This window comes from Tympanuchus pallidicinctus, unplaced genomic scaffold (genome assembly GCF_026119805.1).
Source record: "Tympanuchus pallidicinctus isolate F22 unplaced genomic scaffold, pur_lepc_1.0 scaffold2, whole genome shotgun sequence".
Lineage (NCBI taxonomy): Eukaryota > Metazoa > Chordata > Aves > Galliformes > Phasianidae > Tympanuchus > Tympanuchus pallidicinctus.
In genome coordinates, this window is record NW_026294721.1 from 5,870,348 (window position 1) to 5,891,368 (window position 21,021).

General features: G+C 38.9%; 1 protein-coding gene across 7 annotated transcripts in view; it reads right to left on the reverse strand.

Moving 5' to 3' along the window:
* CTBP1 (C-terminal binding protein 1) overlaps positions 1-21,021 on the reverse strand; it is a 221,240-nt gene that overhangs the window by 4,786 nt on the left and 195,433 nt on the right. For 6 of the 7 annotated variants that reach the window (XM_052681396.1, XM_052681397.1, XM_052681395.1 and 3 more), the window contains 6 exons: positions 20,309-20,453; positions 16,113-16,319; positions 9,491-9,705; positions 5,625-5,755; positions 3,362-3,489; positions 862-979 (listed from right to left, as the gene is read on the reverse strand). In XM_052681396.1, coding sequence (XP_052537356.1) covers positions 862-979; positions 3,362-3,489; positions 5,625-5,755; positions 9,491-9,705; positions 16,113-16,319; positions 20,309-20,453 — 944 coding nt within the window. The remainder of the gene's footprint in view (positions 1-861; positions 980-3,361; positions 3,490-5,624; positions 5,756-9,490; positions 9,706-16,112; positions 16,320-20,308; positions 20,454-21,021) is intronic. The other variant, XM_052681398.1, reaches the window with a different exon arrangement.

A 21,021-nucleotide genomic window follows, 5' to 3' on the forward strand; every position in this document is an offset into this window, starting at 1 on the left:
TTAGAAAAAAAGTAATGGAAGTACTGAAAGTCCCATCCCTCAAGACACTGCCTTCCAGCAGCTGTTTGTAGCCTTCTCAGCCACTTCTATCCTACTTATGAGTAAATACCATACTAGAAGATAACAAGAATAAAATAAAATTGCAGACTTTTTTATAAATAAAAATTGCATGAAGCTTGCTACTAGACAAAATCTGCTGCTGGGTCAGCTGCTAGGGGTAAAGGGACAGAGAAAGACCATCAAGCAACCAAAGTAACTGAGGAATACTCAATGTTAAAAAAAATGGCCCTTCTATTTATTATTAAAAACTGCTTTTCAGAGTTGATTGAGATTGCACTGATCGAATCTCCCAAATGTCTGTAAGGAATATCTTAATAAAAAAAATCACAAAATTTACAAAACACTGCTTTAAGCATGTTTTCATAAACACTGCAGGCTATTCCACTGTACTTATTATTGAATTATTTATGCTCTTGTGTCTCGAGCACATAACAATACTTTATTATCCAAAATCTTTCTGTAACAAACTGCTGCATCACCCTTAGCAAATGAACACCAACTTCCACTGACCTCATTAGAGATGACCAAAACTGTTTCTGTGGAACATACAAAAGCTTGTGTATTGTTCAGATATTATTAACTACGCACACATAAGAGAAAGATAAGAAAGGGAAACATACCTAAGCACTGCATGTCTGATTTTAGCAGCTAGCAAAACACTATCATTCTCCCGAATGCAACAACTACGAAAACGACATAGCTGAAGCCTAATTCAGAAACACTTCATTTATTAATAGGAAGGTCCCTTCTTTCTACCTCTTCATTAAGCAAGTATTTCTTTTATGCCTGCAGCACACTTACCTGTATGCAGCACCATTAAGCTCTGGATGAACAACTCCGGGATCCATGCTGGCCCAATGTGTAGCTGCAGTCAAATGATCTTTGTTAACACAGTTTTTCAGACTGTCTGGAATACGACCTAGGATGAAGTAAGGGAAGAGAAGCAAATTTAAAAATATATTTTTGTAATTTAAAAATTTACCTATGTTAAAAACAGAGCCATAAAGTTTTGTGTATATAAAATACATAAAATCACACTATGAGCTCCATTTTTGATCTTTGCTGTTCCTCTTTTTTTGGGTGGGGACTTAATTACGAAAGCACTGCATAATTTTTTTATCTGTTTTTCTTTAACAGTCTCTTATACACAAAGTCTCAATAAATCCATAATCCCCAAGATGTACACTTCCCAATGAGCTAAAATCTGAATAAAGTCAGTCTTAGTTCAGTGTAAGACAAGGTACGTGCTCTGTTATGGGTTTTTATTTATCATTTATCTTCAGATGGTAGATGACGTGTGCAATCATTTACTGCATTTTCCAAACAGCTTCTCCCTTGACACCCTTTCCCCATTGTATTCCCCCATGTCATTCACATATTCAGCTTTATCCTACACTTCCTGTACTTTTCCTATATTTGTTTCTCTGCAATTCATTGTCTTTCTCACCTGCCTAACATTGGCCTCTGTTTGATTTTAGTACCCAACCATGTTCAAACACCGAAGTGATGACAGCTTCACTGTAAATCAATGATTTAGATCACTGATAGCACAATCACACCCTTTAATAAAACACAGGCCTGCCTTCTGAGGCACATATAGCTGGGTTATTGCACAATGTGTAACACAGAACTATCTTTGTGTAGCTGACTTCTGCTCAGTTTTCGTATCTTAGTCCATTAACATTTATTTACACATCGATCATTCCCCTAGCAGGTATGGTATGCTGGTTTGTGCAATTTTCCCCAAAGCTGTTTGGAAGTATCTAACAGATATACGACAACCTGATGAATGCAATATTTGAGTCCTTCGGGACTATAAGCACAAAGACTAATTCCAGCAAAGGGATGATCAGATTCTTTAGGTTACCTCTCAGAGAGAAACAGGCCTGTACAGGGCGATTTGGGTCAGGAGTTTCAGAGGTGCCTTTAATCACCATCCAGAGAATCCTTCCTACACCGAATATCAATGAAACTGAGTCATCTATCCTCCCTAAGCACAAGATACAGGACAGGCTACTGCCAGCGCTTCTTTGTACAGCAGAGAAATGCGTTGCCAATGAACCACTCTCAAGGTGACACAGACAGCCCTTCATGTCTGTAGAGCATTCAGCCTATATTGCCAAGGGGAAAACAGCAAAGTCCTACTAAAGAGAGAACATTAGTGCTTAATGAATCATTTTCCAGCATGAAAAACCTTCCTTTTATTTCAGGCTACAAGGGATTCAAACTAAAGCCAAATGGCTTACTCTTCTCATTTTATTTATTAGTTATGTCCTGAATATGCACTGCTATTTTTTTTTTTTAATGTGAATAGTTTACAATTACATGGTAGTTATTCAACAAAGAGACCTTGCCCTTAAAAACGACAGACTTCCTGTGGAATGCTTTAAAAAGAGAAACATCTAAAAAGGAGTACCAACTAACACATACTGAAAGCTTTGTTTTTACATGAGTTGTAATACAAGCATGGCTTGGAACAGCATGAAACTCTACATGCTTTATCTCCAAGTATTACAGCTTAAAGACACTGAAATTCCAGGCTAAGACAAATTTACAAATACAAAAATACAAAGAAAAATGAATCAAGGAAATTTTTGGGGACATCTAACAAAATCCACAGATAGACCACAGGCTGAGAGAGCAGAGGCTTTTCAGCCTGGAGAAGAGAAGGTAAGGAAGACATGACAGTAGACTTGCAGTATCTAAAGTAAGGCTGTAAGAAGGAAGGGATGGCTTCTCTTGCAGGATTTGTTGTGACAAGGGAAAATGGTTTCAAACCAGAAGAGGGGAGATTATTAGATTGGACATAAAGAAGTTTTTTACAATAAAAGTGATGAGGCACTGGCCCAGGTTGCCCACAGACGTTGTAGAAGCCCCATCCTTGGAGGCATTCAAGATCAGGCTGGACAGGGCTCTGAGCACCTGATGGAGCTGTAGGTGTTCCTGTTCATTGCAGGGGAGTTGGACAGATGGCCTTTAAGGGTCCCTTCCAACTCAAAAGATGCTATAATATACAATATCAGCAATATCTGGACGATTTGCAGTCAAATCCATCACGTGGCTAGTACTTACAAGCAACAGAGATGAAAAACTACATTTTCACTTCCTGCCTTCTCTTTGTAATTGTAATTATGATCCAACACAATCTGCTCATGCTGAGAACACTTAGTTGGTATTTACTGGTTTCTATGTTCCAAACATTAGAAGCAGTAAGCAAAGAATAAGTTTGGTTCTTTCCAGCATCCTTCAGGACCATTAAAAAGAAATACACAGTAAAGGACATGACAAGGTGAGTTAATACCTGTGATCGCCCTTCGGATCTCTCGCGCTGCTTCCTCCCGCATCTCAATTGAGGCTTGTTCACTATACCAGGCTGCATGTGGGGTACAGATCAGGTTTGGTGCATCCTTCAAGGGGCCCTGACTAAAGCTAAATGAAGATTTAAAACAAGATCAAATGACAAAACAAATTGGGGGTGGGGGAATAGGGAAATCCAGAGGGATTTGTATATACATTCTACTAAATTCTACAATAGAAAATAATTGCTTTTATATTCCTTGTTGGTTTGTTTTTAACTCCATCACTACATAAAACGTCTCATAGACTCAAAGAGTACAACTTAAGTAAAGTAGCACTAGTAGCAACATTAGCTTCCGTTCAATGCACTTATTGTTAACTACAGCCACTGTCGTTCCAGTATTCATGCAGAGATGCATTAAGCAAGACCCAGATTAATTCAGGATGCCACTCTGTCCATCCATCACAGTTTTATTACATTAGCTAACAAAGCTTTCTCTCTCAAGAATCACTGTCTGGCACTTAGTCATTAAAAAAATAACTGTTATTTGCAAATTGATTATTGACACAGGCTTGTCAATCAGCATCCCCAGCTTTTTGATAACTAATTCACTTTTTCTATTATTTTAAACTACTTCTTCTTTCATGTTTTGCATAAATTCTACACAGAAAGAAGGAAATTTACTTGACGGATCGATTTTCAGGGAAAGCAATGAATCTATATAATGTGCTTTCAGAAATACAGAGTAAGAAAACTGAAAACAGTGGGAGCTTGCTCCTCCTACCTATTTTCAGTTTTAATAATCCTCAGTCAAGTGCAACACTGGTAGAGCTCATATTTTAAGACAAAAGTGTGCTTTCAGAGTTGGTAATAATTCATAAAATTATAGATTTCATCAGCAGTTTAATAAACATCAGAATATCTGGCAAAGCTCTCAAATAAAGGTTGCACGCTGCGATCAGATAGACATGAAGCACTGAAGCCAAAGGAAATTGTGGCTGTAATCCTGCAACTGAATCTCTGCAGATGGCATCTCCATGCAGTAAATGGGGCTTCCTATAGGTGCAAAGGTCTGCCTGTGCAGATCTGAGATCTGAATTGGGAAGAATATATACAGCTGGAAGTCCCTTGAGCTGTTTAGATTCTAGCTTTGCACAGCACTACTGCATTGTAATGTCTACATTTAGAAGTAAATGAATGCAGGGTATAAATAAAAGTATTTGTGATATCACACTGTGTCTCAGTAGATACTAAAATTCTACCTCTAAGGACCCCAACACTCTATTTTTAAAACTTCTGTTATCTCCTGCAAACTGATACAACAGAGACTGTCCTCTCTCCATTCTTCACAACCTGCCCTCAAGTCCTGAATCTGTTCCTGTTCAAAAACCTATGTGGACGGTTCCTGTTAAAATTAACATTTCTCCCTGCCCAGACTGAGCAAGTGGAAAAGGCTCGTCACATGCAAGCACTAAGGTACTGCAGCCTTCTCATAATTCAGAAGTCAGGCTCAAGACTCCAGGACAATAGGGCTTGTTTCTCATTAGCAGTGCTGGTACCACAACACCAATGCCACCTTGGGGAGTGGCACATCTTGGCATAAACCACTGGAGATGCTCGCTGGCATTCAGAAAAGTAAGGCTAATGCTAGAGCTCTGCTCATGGCAGTAGAGTTACTTCTCTCCTGCTGAAGAGAAATGGTAAAAGAAATTCAAATCTGAACTTTAGGCAGTTTCCTTATCTTTCATTTTTTGTGACCTGGCATGTTTGTGGCTTTCTTGTGAGGGAATCTGGACAGAAAGTCTGAATTTTCTACCAGAGCAGTGTCAAAGCAGTTGTTTCTCACACCAAAGCTCAATCCTTTGCCTTCTGAAAGCTTGTTCAGACCACGTCAGTTGCCTCCAGCTTTTAGTCAGTGACGAAGGAAAACTCCTCTCAAAGCCATGACACAAAGCCATGCCCAGCACTAGAACTTCAGTCTAGTCTGACATTTGTACTGAATAAACACATTAGATTTTTAATTCCTTCTTCTAAAGGCATTAAAGTCTTGGATGACATTTTTTTCCCCCGCTTCCGACCATATACACAAGCTCCATCTACTTTTGCATTAGTCCAGTGCTGCACAGATTCATGTTGCTTTACTAAGGAGTATTTAGCTACCAAATGAAGGGAAAACTCATTTACTTATTGCTGTTGATTGTATCATGCACTACGACTTAAAAATAAGAAAGTGAACAAAATAAAAAGAAAAGAAAAGGAAAAGCACCTGAATGGTTCTGACTCATGTACATCTAAGGCTGCCCCTCGTATCCTTCCTTCCTTCAGGGCCTGTGCAAGTGCTTTTTCGTCTACTAACCCACCTCGAGCTGTGTTGACCAGGAAAGCCCCTTGTCTCATCTAGGGAAAGTTAAAAACAAGAATGATGAAATAAAAATAAATGAAATAAAATCGTTGTGGCATTATTTTTTACTCAAAAGAAGCATCCATTACAACAAAGGCTATTCAGCTGATTTAACCTGTAACATTTGTCTTCCCTTTCCACTGGAAAGTACCACAAAATGTGATGCTTCTAACATAAAATGCTATTTCACAGCATTTAATAATCTTGTTTCTTTTAAGTAGTGTCTTTTCACAGAAGCGTTGTTTCACATATTGTGCAGTAACATGATCAAAAGATATAACTGTGCATATGAAACTGACAGATCATTTTATGCCTTTTTATTTCACTGTGAAATTGCATGAGACAGAAACTACAGAACATTCTTAAACAAATTCATATTTTGTGGTTTTAAACTTTCACACAAATAAAAGCCTGCATGAATTTTTCAGAAAAGAAATCAATGCTTTTGGATTTTCAAACACATTTCCCTTTAGTTGCCAAAACACAGTAGACCTATGTTTTATTTATTGTTGTTACTTCAGCTTTCTCCTCCTCGTTTTTTCAAACAAAGTCTAAAGAATTCTTATACTATTCAATTAAAAGGCATGAAAATGAATTTGGTTGAGAATGCTGCGTGCTTAGGAGAGAAGCTGTGCTGTGCATTGTGCAGATTAGCATTGCAGATGACACTATGGGGGGAGAACTACAAGTGTTTACACCACAGTATCCACAACATGAAAACAAAGTGGAAGTTTAAATAAGAGAGATGGTACAGAAAAGAAAAAAACTTACATCCTGCTTTCAGCCACCCTAATACTTCATCTTTTATCAGTCATCTCCAACACAGCTTCTGATCTCAGAAGCGTTTCAAAGCATGAAACATGTGAAGAGCAGGAACCATGGTGAAGATCAGTGATAAAAAACCCATTTTGAACTGGCTCCATCTCTCCCCATAAGAAGAAAAACCCAACATTTTGACACCACATCACCTACTTGAAGCCTACACAACAAACTAATGCTTACATAAATGGATCCATCCTCGAAAGTGATTCAAAGCACCAAATGCACAAACAACAAGGAGGTTTGGATGAAAGTCAGCTACAACAATAATTACTATTATTATGTTGGTTTTTTTGTTTGTTTTACAAGAGAACACTGGATATATTCAACAATTTACATGTACATGCTTGCAGTAAAGCAGTAAGAAAGAAAACATTTTTCTGGCCAACTCACTAGCTTGAATTGTTCCTGCCTCAGGCCATTTGAAGGGCTTACATTTATTGGACCATATAGCAAAACTGAAGTCCATTTACTGTGGAACTAAGGGATACTTTCATTTGCTGCATCTCCACTATGCAATAGAAGCAAATTAAACAGCAGGGCTCACCCAAGCAGCAATCACAACCATGTCATATGGGCTTACGAGGGCCTTTAGACTTCCTATTTCTGCATTCTTGCAAATGTAAGAGACAACTTGATGTTTAAGTACAGCCTAGTGCATTTTTCTTCCAAGGATGTATCTTGAAAACTTTCAGCAAACCTTACCAAAATCTTCTATCTGTCCATAATAAACTTCCTTATTTCTTTTACCTTCAGGATTATTTGCAGAACTTTCAAGCTAGCACTAAGACAAGCCCCAATCAAACAGAACATGGACACATAAATGCATTCCAATGGAGAACAGTTCTGCGACTCATGATAAACCACACGGGTGGATGCAGCTGGAGATGACCCCATGCAATGGGTGGAAGCTTGAAAGAGAGCCACAGCAAGAACTGCTGACAGCTGTTAGTATTCACCCACATTAAACCTGCACAGCTGCTTTATAAGTGTATTCATACAATTTCAGAAACACCTTCTCACACCTCTACAACTGAAGATGACTTCAGTTTCTCCTAAGAGATTACCATGGGCCCAAAAACACAAGCATGAAACACTTCTCTGAGCTAATTTAGGACTAGAAGGCCAAGTGAGATGGCTAGGCAGAATGCTGACCAATTAAAAGGAAAAGCCTCTGAAAGAGAAGTGACACCAAATATTCAAAGACATTTTAGGATTATGTAATTTCAGATTCTAAACAAGATTCAGGGTGGGACTTCACGAAGATTCACCATAATTCTCCACACTGTTTAAAAACTGGTTATTACATGAATGTGCAATATTGGACAAAAAAAAAAAAAAAAGGCATGCAATGGGCTCTAGAAATTTTTTAGGGCAACTGTAGCAACTGGCAGACTGAAAATGCTGTTCTGTTCTTGCCATTTGAAATTCAGAAGATCTGAGGTCTACTGAAGTAATGACTGGATATATTAAGGTTTTCCAGTTTTCAAATATGGGTGACACTCACATCAGCTGTTAATGACTACCTCATCCAAATTTTTACCCAAAGCAAAAATTGCCTTATAACACTTGTAATGCTTTCACTTTGTTCCTAAATAAAGATATCAAGATAAGTACCCACAATATCCTTTCCAGTTCTGGTTTTATTACGTGCATTTAATTCCACATGGCATCACTCACTCTTTCATTTGCTTCTCTCATTAAGGCACTCTCCAGAGCTCATCCCATTTATCCACTTCTGCTTAAAATCTCCTAGACTGTTAGAATGGTCAAAGCTTCAGAGGCCACTGTATGAGTGACCACTGCTAAGTCTCTACATAGCCCCAGTGAACTCAATGTGGTTTCGTTTGGGTTCAGATGTCTGGACATCTATCCACATAAAAATGTTGTGTCTGCGCACAGAACAAAAGAGAATGGCCAGAACAGGGTGAGCTCAGTTCTCTTAGCAATCTGAAATTCATTAATTTTTAAAGTTTTAAACCCCAATCCTGGGTTTTACACTGGGTTGGGTCTGCAAAAATCTCACAACTCTCAAACCAAGATGTACATTATATCATCAGATGTGCGTGTAACATGTTGAGTAATTGTTTTGGTTTGCCCGAAGTTCAAGAGCAACAGGTACAAAGTATTTCTCAGAAAACAAGCAGGAATTTTTCTGCAAGACTGCTACTGTCACTGTAACCAATACGTAGATATATGCATGTATAATAAACATAAGTATATAGAATCAATTACAACATTGTTAGAATGTCTTCCTGTATGCTTTCTACATTCTCAAATCTCAGTGTTTTATTTCCTGCTGTTACCTACACTGAGGCTTGAGTTAGAATCCAGACGTTTAAAAAAAAAGCTTACTACTGAATTAATTATTACACGCCTAGATTGCAAAGTGATTTTCATATTATCTAAAACTTCAGGGAGATGTTCGTTTTTATTCAAACGTGATTTTCCCAAAGAATGCAATGCTGGCAACGTGTTTCACCTGAGAAGCACCCTGCAAGCCTCAGTGCTGAGCACTGGGGGGCGGCATTTAGTCACAATCCCTCGGTGATGCTGAAGATCAGAACCCGAGGGACAAGAAGGAAAGGCAGAACTGCTACCTGCAAGTAGGTACAGGAGGCAGCTACCAGAAGACACAGAAAAAGTGCGTAAGCACAACTTAATCAGATCTGAGCAACATGAAGAAGAGCACATTATTTCCACAAGTGCAATGTTACTGAAGAAAACTGACAAGAAAAGCAATGATACATAAGGCATCAGCTACTTTCCTATTAGTTATAAACCTATTTCATTTCAAAGCAGCAAAAGTGAAAAATTCCTTTCGAACGAGAATCTGCACCTTTATATAACACAGATATACAACAGAGTAAGTCAACAGCCCCTGTGCAGAGGACACTCACAGAGATGATTACCTGCTTTATGGTGAAGTCGTTTATAAGATGATGATTGTGTTCATTCAAGTTGCAGTGCAGGGTAACACAGTCACTGTGGAACAGCAGGTCCTGCAAAGTGCTCACCCGCTGCAGTCCCAGAGCACGCTCCATGCCATCTGAGAGGTATGGGTCATAAAAAATCACACTGAAGCCAAAGGCTTTGGCACGTAGTGCTACTGCTTGCCCAACACGCCCTGCAACAAGACAAATGTGATGAGAACAGATGTGAAGCTGCTGGCGTAAGGTAACCTCCTCCATTCCACTGCCAGCACTCGTATCAGATGCTATCGTTTTGTACAGCAAGAGGAAGAGGATAAAAAGGAAGAGTCACCCCTCCCACTTGCAATCCTCGTTTAGATGAGTAACATCATGTCTGGGTTGTTTCACATAGCCTTGCTTGAAAGAAAGCAGGTTTGCACCTTTTGCAGACAGAGACATGGAGTGACAGAAAATGCCATGTAATCTGCCATAATCTGTCATACAAGGGCTTGCCTGCTGGGCCTGTTTGTGGTAAAACACCACTGCTTGTGAACACAGCCTGACAAGCACTTACTCTTACCCATGTTGGACCAGCTGCCTTTAATAAAAAGCTGCAAAATTAATCCTCAAAAATGGATGCAATGAAAGATAATTTGTCTAATCTGAAGCTGAACCATTCTCAGCGCATGGAATCTCCTTTCTATGCCAGCATTTTCTCTCACTTTCAGTAACATCCTTTCAGCATTAAAATGTCTGGAAAAACCCTGCCATTTTTCAATCAATTTACCTAAATCATAAGTAAATGCACTCCATTATACAGCACCTAGTTATGATGAGCACAGTACCAGTCACTATTTACACCATCCTTAACTTTTCCCTGTTTATCTTTCCTTATTGTCATACTATTTCAGAGCTGTGTTTGAAATTGCTTTTTTGGGCATGACTCTATGCTGCATACCTCAGTAGGAGTGCATTTTCCTTTGAAATACCATCACTGAAACACAGAGAAAAGGAGCAAAGTACACCAAGCAAGTAAGATTTTTCAGAATGAGAACCAAAACTCTTTTCTGGTTAGAAGAATACATACTAGATACTCACATCATTTTATACAAACATTAGATAAAGACATTGCAAGAGTATCACTCACTAGACACACCATAATACTCACGTCTTATTTAAAAACAAAGTCTACAAGTTTTCTTTTGTAACACCTGAGCAAACTCAGAAGAAGAGTCAAATTAGCACAGGGAAATCCTTTATCTTTCCAATTATGCCCAAAGAGATTTCCCTCTGCTTTTCAGATTCTCTTTCAATAAAGTTAAAACAACTCAGGAAGAGAGGTTGTGTGTTGATCATTTAACCTCAGCACAGTTATTCTGCAGTGCTTAGTGCCAGATATGCTCAGAATATTAAGCAGCCTGTCAGTCTGATGGGGGCTGTCAGCTTCTCTTTGGAGACACCAACTTAAAATACTCACAATCTTTTATTTCAGTACTTGTGTACGTTGCAATTGTTTGCCTTTCAAGCCTTTTCTTATAAATATGAATTAAACCATTTTCAGCACACATACTATTATTTTCAAATTTTGGCACGTTCAGAGATAAAGAAATCAGTCACACAACTGTAAACATTTTTTTTTTTTTTTAAGTTAGTGTATCACTTTAACTCCATTCATCTCCACATGTGACACTCTGTCATCTGCTCTTCTTTACACTCCTCGCAGCAAAATACCCGAGGGGATTCATGGCAGAGGAATCTCTTACTACAGCTTCTCCTCTGAAAGCTGTGCTTTCCATTCATCACAGCCAGGCCAACACACCACAACACACCCTACACAACAAACCTTCTGAGACGTGCAGTTTCCTTCTGCACATTTGGAATTCACACGTGTGTACTTCTGGCCAGCACTGTCTTACTACAGTTTTTATTAAATGGGACAGAACTCCTCCTTAACTGAGGATTCATACTCAGTCTAGTCCTTACAGAAATACATAGGTGGGTGCTTGTAATTTGCCAACTCCTTTCAAAATTACGGACAATTACAGATCTGACAGTTTTCCTCCTCTCCTGGAACTCTTGTACTGTAATACCTGTAGACTTCCATGGAAAAAAGAAGTGCTTGTACTTAGCATCTCTTTGCAGCAATAATGGGTAATTCCTGGGCTTAAGGAGTGGCTGAAAATCTTCTTCAGCACATACAGAACAACATAATAGTGCCCAAAGCATCCCACCATCAGGGAAATGCTACCTTAAAAGCAAATACAACTGCTATAAACTCTGATGTTCAAAATATGAAATGAACTTCCAGATCTGTGATACAGAAAGAATGCATAAAATGCACTGCATTGCAAGAAATCAAAAAGCAACAAGAGCCTACTTTAGAAATTAAGAGATTTATATAAAGCTCTAGCAAAGTCCAGGCATCATTTCAGCCCAACTACAAGCAGTGCACAGACACACCAAAACTGCCGGGTCTCCTGCTGGACACACCTCCTTCCTTCCCCGCAGTGCTGCTCTGTTTGCAGAGTCTCTTTGTGCCAGTGACCTGATTTGAGCACAGCAATCTCAGAGCTGCAGTTGTCACTGACCCCCATCCAACCCCTGGGCAGTGAGTGTGCACCTACACTGGTGTTACAAAGTTGGCTTCAGTGTCCTCCATATTATGGAAATCATGACAACCTGCTTGTAGACCTCCATGGAAAGAAGAAGTGCTTGCATCACTTTGCAGTAATAATGAGGAAGGTGGGTAATTCCTATTCCCTCCTGGAACTCTGATCCACATCTTGCCTCTGGGACCAGGCCTTTTTGTTCTATTTAGTGGTGAGCACACCAGGTGACCTAGCAGGATTGCTAAGGGGGCAACGCATCCCATGTGGCAATACCAGCCAGCTCTCAGACCTCACAGACTGACGCACTGAGCAGTGCCATGGCTAACATCTGGTCAGGCTTGTGACACCAGTGGGAGAACAGAGCAGACAAGGAAAGACAAACTGAGTGATGACATGGATTACGAAGCACTGACAAATGCATCTGGAGGAATTTCACCTTTCCTGAGTGAGGAAATGCGTTAGCTATTAGTCACCAGCAACTGCAACTGGAAAGGAAGGGAAAGGGAGTGAGATTTCACAGCCTTCTCTTGCTGCAAAATTATCATTACAGCAGAACCAGCTCCAGTTACCTACTCATCCAACTACTTACATGCTGCTGCTCACAAATACTCTTTCAAAACAAACAAACAAACAAAAAAAGAAACTGCCTCGATAAAAGGCAAAAATGCTCTGGTGTTTTGGTTTTTTTTGTGTGCTTTTTTTGTGTGGTTTTTTTTTTACTTCCTGCACTGGACTTACTATCCAAGCTTGTAAATCTGGTGACGCATCAATTGAAATATGGGACACTGGGTAGTAATAAAGACTAAAAGTGCCAAAGACAGCTGCCTAATGATGTGACATTATTATTTATGAAAGGTACACAGAATTGTGCACTTCAAAAAGACAGAAAGAAACACAAGCTCTGCCTAAGGAACTCAGAGACTGACCAGACAGGGAAACAATGATGGATGGTACCCATCAAACACATGAAGAAGGCATTAACGCTATTGAGCCTTTGCTTATCTTCAGTACAAGCAAAGGATGAGAGATGGGGTAAAAACTTTAAAGGAGGAGCACCAAGAAATAGGATTATGCAGGATAGACAAAGTGTCAAAGCAGGAATATGCATGAGAGGAGGCAAAGAAAAAGAGAGTGGGTGAGGGAAAAAGACAAGTGAGTCATGAAACTTGGCTGGGCTAGTGGATAAGGAAGTGAGTAGCTGGCTCTCTGGATGAATGACATAGTCATTCTCTAGCAGAGAGACAGGCAAGAACTAAAATGTTTCTTAGAATCATAGAATCATAGAATCACCAAGGTTGGAAAAGACCTAAAAGCTCATCCAGTCCAACCGTTCACTTATTCCCAATAACTCCCACTAAACCATGTCCCTCAACACAACATCCAGTCTTTCCTTGAACACTCCCAGGGTCAGTGATTCCACCACCTCCCTGGGCAGTCCATTCCAGTGCCTGACCACCCTTTCTGAAAAGTAATACTTCCTGATGTCCAGCCTGAATCTCCCCTGCCGTAGCTTGAAACCATTCCCTCTGGTCCTATGACTAATGAGACGAGAGAAGAGGCCGACCCCCAGCTCACCACAACCTCCCTTCAGGAAGTTATAGAGAGCAATGAGGTCTCCCCTGAGCCTCCTCTTCTCCAGGCTGAACATTCCCAGCTCCTTCAGCCTCTCCTCATATGGCCTGAGTTCCAGACCCCTCACCAGCTTTGTTGCCCTCCTCTGAACACATTCCAGGGCCTCAATATCTTTCTTGCAGTGAGGGGGCCCAAAACTGAACACAGGACTCGAGGTGCCGCCTCACCAGTGCTACATCACACCTCGAGTACTTCTTTTTAGCACAAAAGAAAAAGCCCAGTAACAGATGTGACAAACTGGACTTTGTTGCTGCAGCATAAATTGATGTAATTTAACCAACCCACTGCTGAAGATAGTACAAGCCTAAGACGAGAACAGAAACACAGCCCGAAGGGATGGTTATAAGGGATGATATAAGAGACGATCCCAGAAACATGTTAACAATCACAAAAACAGTAACACTACACAGCTCCAGAGGAAAGAAGCAGGACTTAGTAACAGGAGAACAGCTTTGTAGGTGCTACACTCACTTCACCCTGTTAGCCTGACAGCACTTCTGATGTGGAGACATCCTAACAGGTAAATAAACTGAAGCAACACTACAGATGTGGGAAGAGGCCACTAGAAGAAAAACACATCTTAAGGGTACAGTCTGTTGTACATGGTTACAAATGCACATTTTAGGTTAAAACTAGGGACAGATATCTGGAATGGTAGGTATCTGAAGTGCACAAATACTAAATCTAGTCTACCTTTATTCCCACATCTTTTAAGACTGTGCATTCTTATTCCTCATAAGTACACAGCTACTTAAGAGTTTATTTGAACAGGCCAGAATCACAATGCTGTGCTTCTTTACTTACATGCACTAAACCAACATGGGCGTATTTGAATCTAACTACAAAGCATTTTCCTTGAAACCGTGAATATTCTGTTGTGGGAAAAGAAATAGAAACAATTAAAGGCTACAGAAAACTACTGGTTAATAACTGTAACAGATGTGCACCTTTACAATCAGATGTTACCAGCCTTTTAGTATACCACACACACAAAAGGCTTATTTAAAACAAACAATCACCACCACAAACAAATCCCAGTACTTCATGTAGCATTACACAGATACTGGCAATCTGATTACCCAGTTGTCTCTCTGCTCTTTCAAGTCATTTGCAACAAAAACAGCACAATGAAAATTCATTGTCACTAATACATCAAGACTTTTTGCTTATCTCAGCCTGGAATTACAGTGCAATACAATAGACACAATGCCAGCAGGACAGATGTCTCCAGCAAATAAGCACATAGAATGTAAGCGAAGAATTAAGTTTCAAAAATGCAATGTGCAGTTCCTTTTTTAAAACACTACAAGTGATTTGTCTGCTACTTCTGTATAGGTGCTGCGACCATGAGTACAACAATCGTGTTTAAATGAGGAGCATTAACACATGGATACAGATATGAGAAAGAAACTCCATGAGCAACATCTTAAAGGTTGTATTCTAAAGGAAGTTCTTTAACTATTAAGATGCATCTACTGCCTTGCATACTCATTCGAATGAATACTACATAACACCAAGTTACTTCCAAATTCCAGAAAGAGTTCATGGCCTGTGATATTTCACAGCAATGTATAACTGGAACAGGCATTTAAATATAATGTCCTGTTGTCAAAATCCTATCATTAATTCCTGTGGATGAATGCAATAGCAATTACATTCAGTCTGAGAGATTTTTGATAAGACAGGTATGAAACTCAGTAATTTTTATATAGAAACCAACATTTCTGTTTCTATAACAGACAGTAATTAATTCATCTCAAGCAAGCTTGTCCATCTGTTAGATGCTGAAATACCTCTCTGAATATCCCTAAATCTAACTAGGTGATTTTATTATGTCTGGAAACATTTAAAACTTTCTTGCATATATTTTTTCTTCTCATTTGAGCTGAAATACAAATTCAGACATAGCCTGACCAAATGCAAGAAGTAACTGCACTGCAGCTTGTTACTGCAGCAAAGACCTCTCAGACATATTAAATACAAAAAACAGAGAAAAGCACAAACAGACCTAGATGTGACAGTGCACAACAAATACACATGATATTGAGTACAAGTAGCAGAATCCTCATCCTGGAAAAGGGAAACAATGATGCCTCTTCCCCTTGAAACCAATGTGCCTGGCAATGGGCATTACAATAGCAGAAAGATGTACAGAAATTCAACTCAGAGAATATCAACTGCAAAACTAGTCTGAGCGAAACAGTGATGTTTATAGGGAAAATATCTGAGATATATAAACACCAGGAATGAAGTGGTGTTTTACAGAATCTTGGCACGAGAAAGAGTGAAGTACTCTGTCCCTATAGCTCAAACCTTTGGAAAGGAAAATTTGATTCCTTTGGAAGAAAAGGAGTATTAAACTACATCTCCACCAAACGTACCTAATCCAATAATGCCCAAGGTCTCCCCTCTGATCCTGGCAGCTCCAGAAGCCACTTCCCGAATCTGTTCGACACTTTGTACTCTCGTGCCTTCCCGCAAAGCCTGGTGAAGCCAGGTGGTTCGTCTGTACAAGTTCAGAATGTGGCACATGGTAGAATCCGCTGTTTCTTCTACAGAGGCAGCTGGCACATTACACACTGCAATCCCTGCAAAGAACGGGTGGAAAGCGTAACAGGTTGCCAAACATTTCTTTCTTCCTGTTTAACAGCAATCCCTGAGTATGATGTTTACATTTACAGCTATTTCAGTTACTATTTTGCACTAATACCACATACGAGCAAACTTCCTTTTCTGATTTTTTTCTTTTACTATTTACTGTTTCTCCACATTAAGGCAAACAGCAAATGGACAACCAAACCCACAAAAGTATATAGATGTCAGGTAGCTTAGTAACCAAATCAGTATGTTAGGAAGTGTTTTATGTGCACAGTGGGCTCCGTGCTTCGAATAGCAGGAAGAAATACATGCTTTTCTCTCACCATAAAGTCAGTGAGGTTAAAGATCACTGTTTGCACTTCGTTGTGTGAGTTAACTTGCTATTACTGAGCAGATACCCCCAAAAGCTGTCTATGTTACAAACAAAAAAAAAATTTATAACGAAAGCCACTCTTATAAACTTTGATGAGAGAAGTACTATTTCTAAGACATACATAGGTTGTAGTAACACAGGGAGGAACAATCTGCTTCACACTGCATAGGAGTTGGGAGAGTTGCTACACACAGAATCCCTGTCCTTTCTTGGTCCATCATATTAAAAGAAAACTAATTTAATTTTCAATATTGAAATACAAAATCTGATCTTGCATTGAATGTAAAGGTAACACGAAACTTCAGCTATTAGGAAAATGCGTTTTAAAATTAATAGCTAAAAAAGCTGTAACATCAAGAAGCTGAAAGACTACTACAGATTTCCACAGACTGCTGTGGAAGGAGAACTGACTCAAGATATTCCAATTTTACTTTAAAAAAAAAAATAATTGTTCCTTTAATTAGCTTTTACCAGCCAGTACTGAATGTACAGCAGTGAAGCAAAATGTTTACTTGAAAAAGTTCACAGTGTTTTTGACCTGTTTTCATTCTTTCTATTCACTGCATGTTCATTCTCTAATCATCAGCTCCCACTAATGCTCCTCTCTTCATTCTGCTGACAGAGACCAAAACCAGTATACAGTATAATTTCATGGTGGAGAAAAAAGTGGTTTGTATACTAATAAAAATAACCTTAATACTGTTTTCCCTGTCAAGTTGTTTGGGTTTTACATAAATAAATATTCAATGAGTCTTCAGCTAATACCAGTATATCCTGTGAAGCAAGAAAGAAAATCCAGTGTTCTCTTCAATAAGACAATAATCCGACAAAAAATAAGCTTATACCTTATATATAAGCTTGCATGTTTATCTATGTTTTCCATTCAAATGCCTTCATTCTACTGCCCAGTACTTTCTACGGCCAACGTAAGCTCAGAACTATTTTTCTTTCCTCTGCTGTAGTGTGTGCTGAGTCACTGCTCTATGGACTTAAAACAGCATCACTATTAATGCTGGCATCCTGCTAACATCAATGGCAATATGAAACTCATCATATTTTAAAAATGAAAGAAAGAGCATGAATGAGGGAAAAAGTGGAAGATTAAAATATAAAACCCCTTTAAGTGCATCATATTAAACAGCTGCATTTGTTTACAAAAAGGTCTTTCATGGACCAAAAAATACAGGCTTTAGATGGCAAAATGAATTTAACAAGCATGTCTCCTAATGGCTGGCATCAATAATAAAAGAAAATGCCTTAAAATGACTTAAGTTATATTGCACACGTGGGAAGAAATGTAAGAAATTAAGCTTGCCTTACACTTTCCTCCCTAGTAAGTTTCCTTAGGGAAGAGTATGATAATTCCTACATAGCAAGAACTCTTTTTTTCCCCCCATTTCCCCTTTCTTTAAAAACAACTGGTTTTAAAAAGGCAATGGTAAACCATACAGATAGAGGGGTAAATAAATGCTCTGAAGAAAAGAGATACTGCACATCAGAAAAGATAATGCACTCTTCTCTTATCTACTCCTTCTATGTCCTTTTCCCTACTGCTTTGCTTTCAATAACTACATGGTTTAGTTTAAGACTGAAAAACTCAGTAGACAACAGGTGTTACCCTTGATTCACATTTCACTTGCATGTAGTTACATTTACAACTTGCACATATTTTCTAGTCAACAACTAACAATCTGGAGAAAAACAGACCAGATCAAAAAGACATCATCCAAAGAACATCTGTTTGCATGCATTTCAAGAAGTGATAACATGAAAACAACACTGAGAGGGAAAAGCTGGTAACAATCTCACCAGTGTGCTCCCTGAAAATTACTCCAAAAGTTGCAATCAAATTTCAGGAGAAATGTCTGACCTTAGAGTCCAACTCTGTACTGTACTTCAAGACTGAATAAAAGCCTTTTACAAAGACCAATAACTCTCATGTTACTTCCTTGAGATGCATATAGATGCATATTCAACAAATGAAAAGAGATTTCTCCCAGGAGCAGTGAGTTAGATACCAACTCCACTCATTTTGCCCTAGTTACTAGGAGAGATTTCACATTGCAAGCTTCCAGCATTTACTGGCATTAGAAACAAACAACAACTGTATTTTGTAAATACTGGAATGCACAAATGAGATGGATCTTAACTGCATAACTCAGTCTAATCACAGCCTAAGAACTGAATTATTAACATTTCATATGAATGAGAATTCCCCAAGTCTGCTATACTGTGGCTTGAAGAGAGATGCGAATGCATTTAAATTACAAGCTTTGCTCACCATCCAGCAAAGACCTGCCCACAAATCAGCACATAGTCCACTCATCAGGGATTCTCCACACAAATCAGACTCAAGACAGGTCTGAGACCTTTGATCCAGACCCAAACTTGGGCTTTGAATCCAGAATTTTACCCCAGGGCAATCTCTATGTGCATGTCTGATTTCTAGGGCTCAGCTTATGCACCCAACTTTGGCACCACTAAGAATAAGTAGGAACACAGCCTTAGATGCCTGATCTGCTCGTTAGAGAAACTCACAAAAAGTTCTTAACCTGCTGTGCAACCTACACAGCCATTAGAAACAAATGATTATTTTACTTTCATTTACTGATAAACAGACCCATATTACAGCTCCTCACTACAACAGTGGGGCTATTACTAAGACTAAGCACTATCGTATGGAAGTAAGCAATTCTGAGATCTTTCCAGAGCATAATGGGAAACTTTATTATTTAAACATGTTTGATTAGATGTAAGGAAGAAACAAGGCCCTGGCACTGCTGTCCAGACAGCTGTGGGTGCCCCATCCCTGGAAGTGCCCGATACCAGGTTGGAAGAGCCCTGGGCACCCTGAGCTGGTGGAGGGCACCCAGCCCATGGCAGGCAGTTGGGACAGGGTGGGCTTTAAGGTGCCTTCAAATGCAAACCATTCTATGTTATTTCATATTTTCAATCTACTTAGCAAAACAAAGAATACACAGACATTCATTTCCAGTTATAGTTTTACCCGTAGATTACAGATAATAGGGTTATCCTAAAGGAAGCGAAGGACAAATCAGACTATTGCTTTTTTACAGTGAAGTACTAAGCACAGTCTTCACAGTTGCAGTACCTAAATTTATTCTGAAGCAGCAACAGCTGATTCCTCTATAAAAATCTATATTACGGAGTGCTTTAGCACTAAATCTCATGCATCATAAATAAGTTCCAGACAGTTGATAACGATCTCATTTTTTATTCAAACAGCAGCAGTTTTCCATGCTGATGGAATTATATTTTGTGATTGGATTACAGAAGACAGTAGTTAAAATACACAACTGAAGTAAAAAAGAAGAGAGGAAAAATTATGGCCATACTTCTTGTATTAATCTTGAACAGGCAGACTATCATCCTGCCACAAAGCCATTAATATTATCACTTAATTAACTAATGGTAATATCTGTATAATGATTTTTAAACACTGATGAGAAAATTATACAGCTTACATACTATATATACTATATACGTTAGTATAAATTGTAGAGGAAACACTAATGCAAAGACTCAGATGCTATCAAGTTTCTAAGACAAGTATGTGATGTAAAACAAAGCCTTTAATAGTCATACCTAAATCACCAGCAGATTTGATGTCAATATTATCAAAACCACTGCCGATTCGGACAATTATTCGAAGTGCTTTAAATTTCTCCAGGTCTTCTCGTGTTAAAGTGATAGTGTGATACATCAGTGCACCCACTGCTTCATTTAGTACCTGCAAGGAAAATGAGAGAAATAAATACTTAATGTTTTCTTTTCACAGGATCTCAATCATGTAAACTAACTTTCAAGCACTAAAGACTGTAAAAGCATTAAATCTAGATCTTTTATTTTAAAGAGTATTTGCCCAAGTATCTTCCAGTCTATTCAGATGCATTGTTTTTTCCCTTTCTGACACGTCTATTCTAGCATGATGAGATTAGCTTTAGGAAAAGCTCAGTATTTGTGCTCTTATTAAGAGGGAAAGCTCATTTCACAGGAGATGTTTTGCAACAGTGAACCCTAAATGCATCTGTGCACGCATCCTGAAAACAAAACATGAGAGCACGCACTCAATTTTAACAATGAGTATTTTTTTGTTTACGCAGCTGACATTCAGTTTTGAATGAAATAACAGAGCAATCACACAGTGGTACAGGCATCCACTGCATTATTAAACCTCTCTATACCTGAATAGATAACATTCAGTAACCATTACAAAACCCTTGGACAACAGAGACTGAAATCAGTCCATTTATACACACAGCATGCGTCCTTAGTTTAATGATGGTGCAACTGTCCAA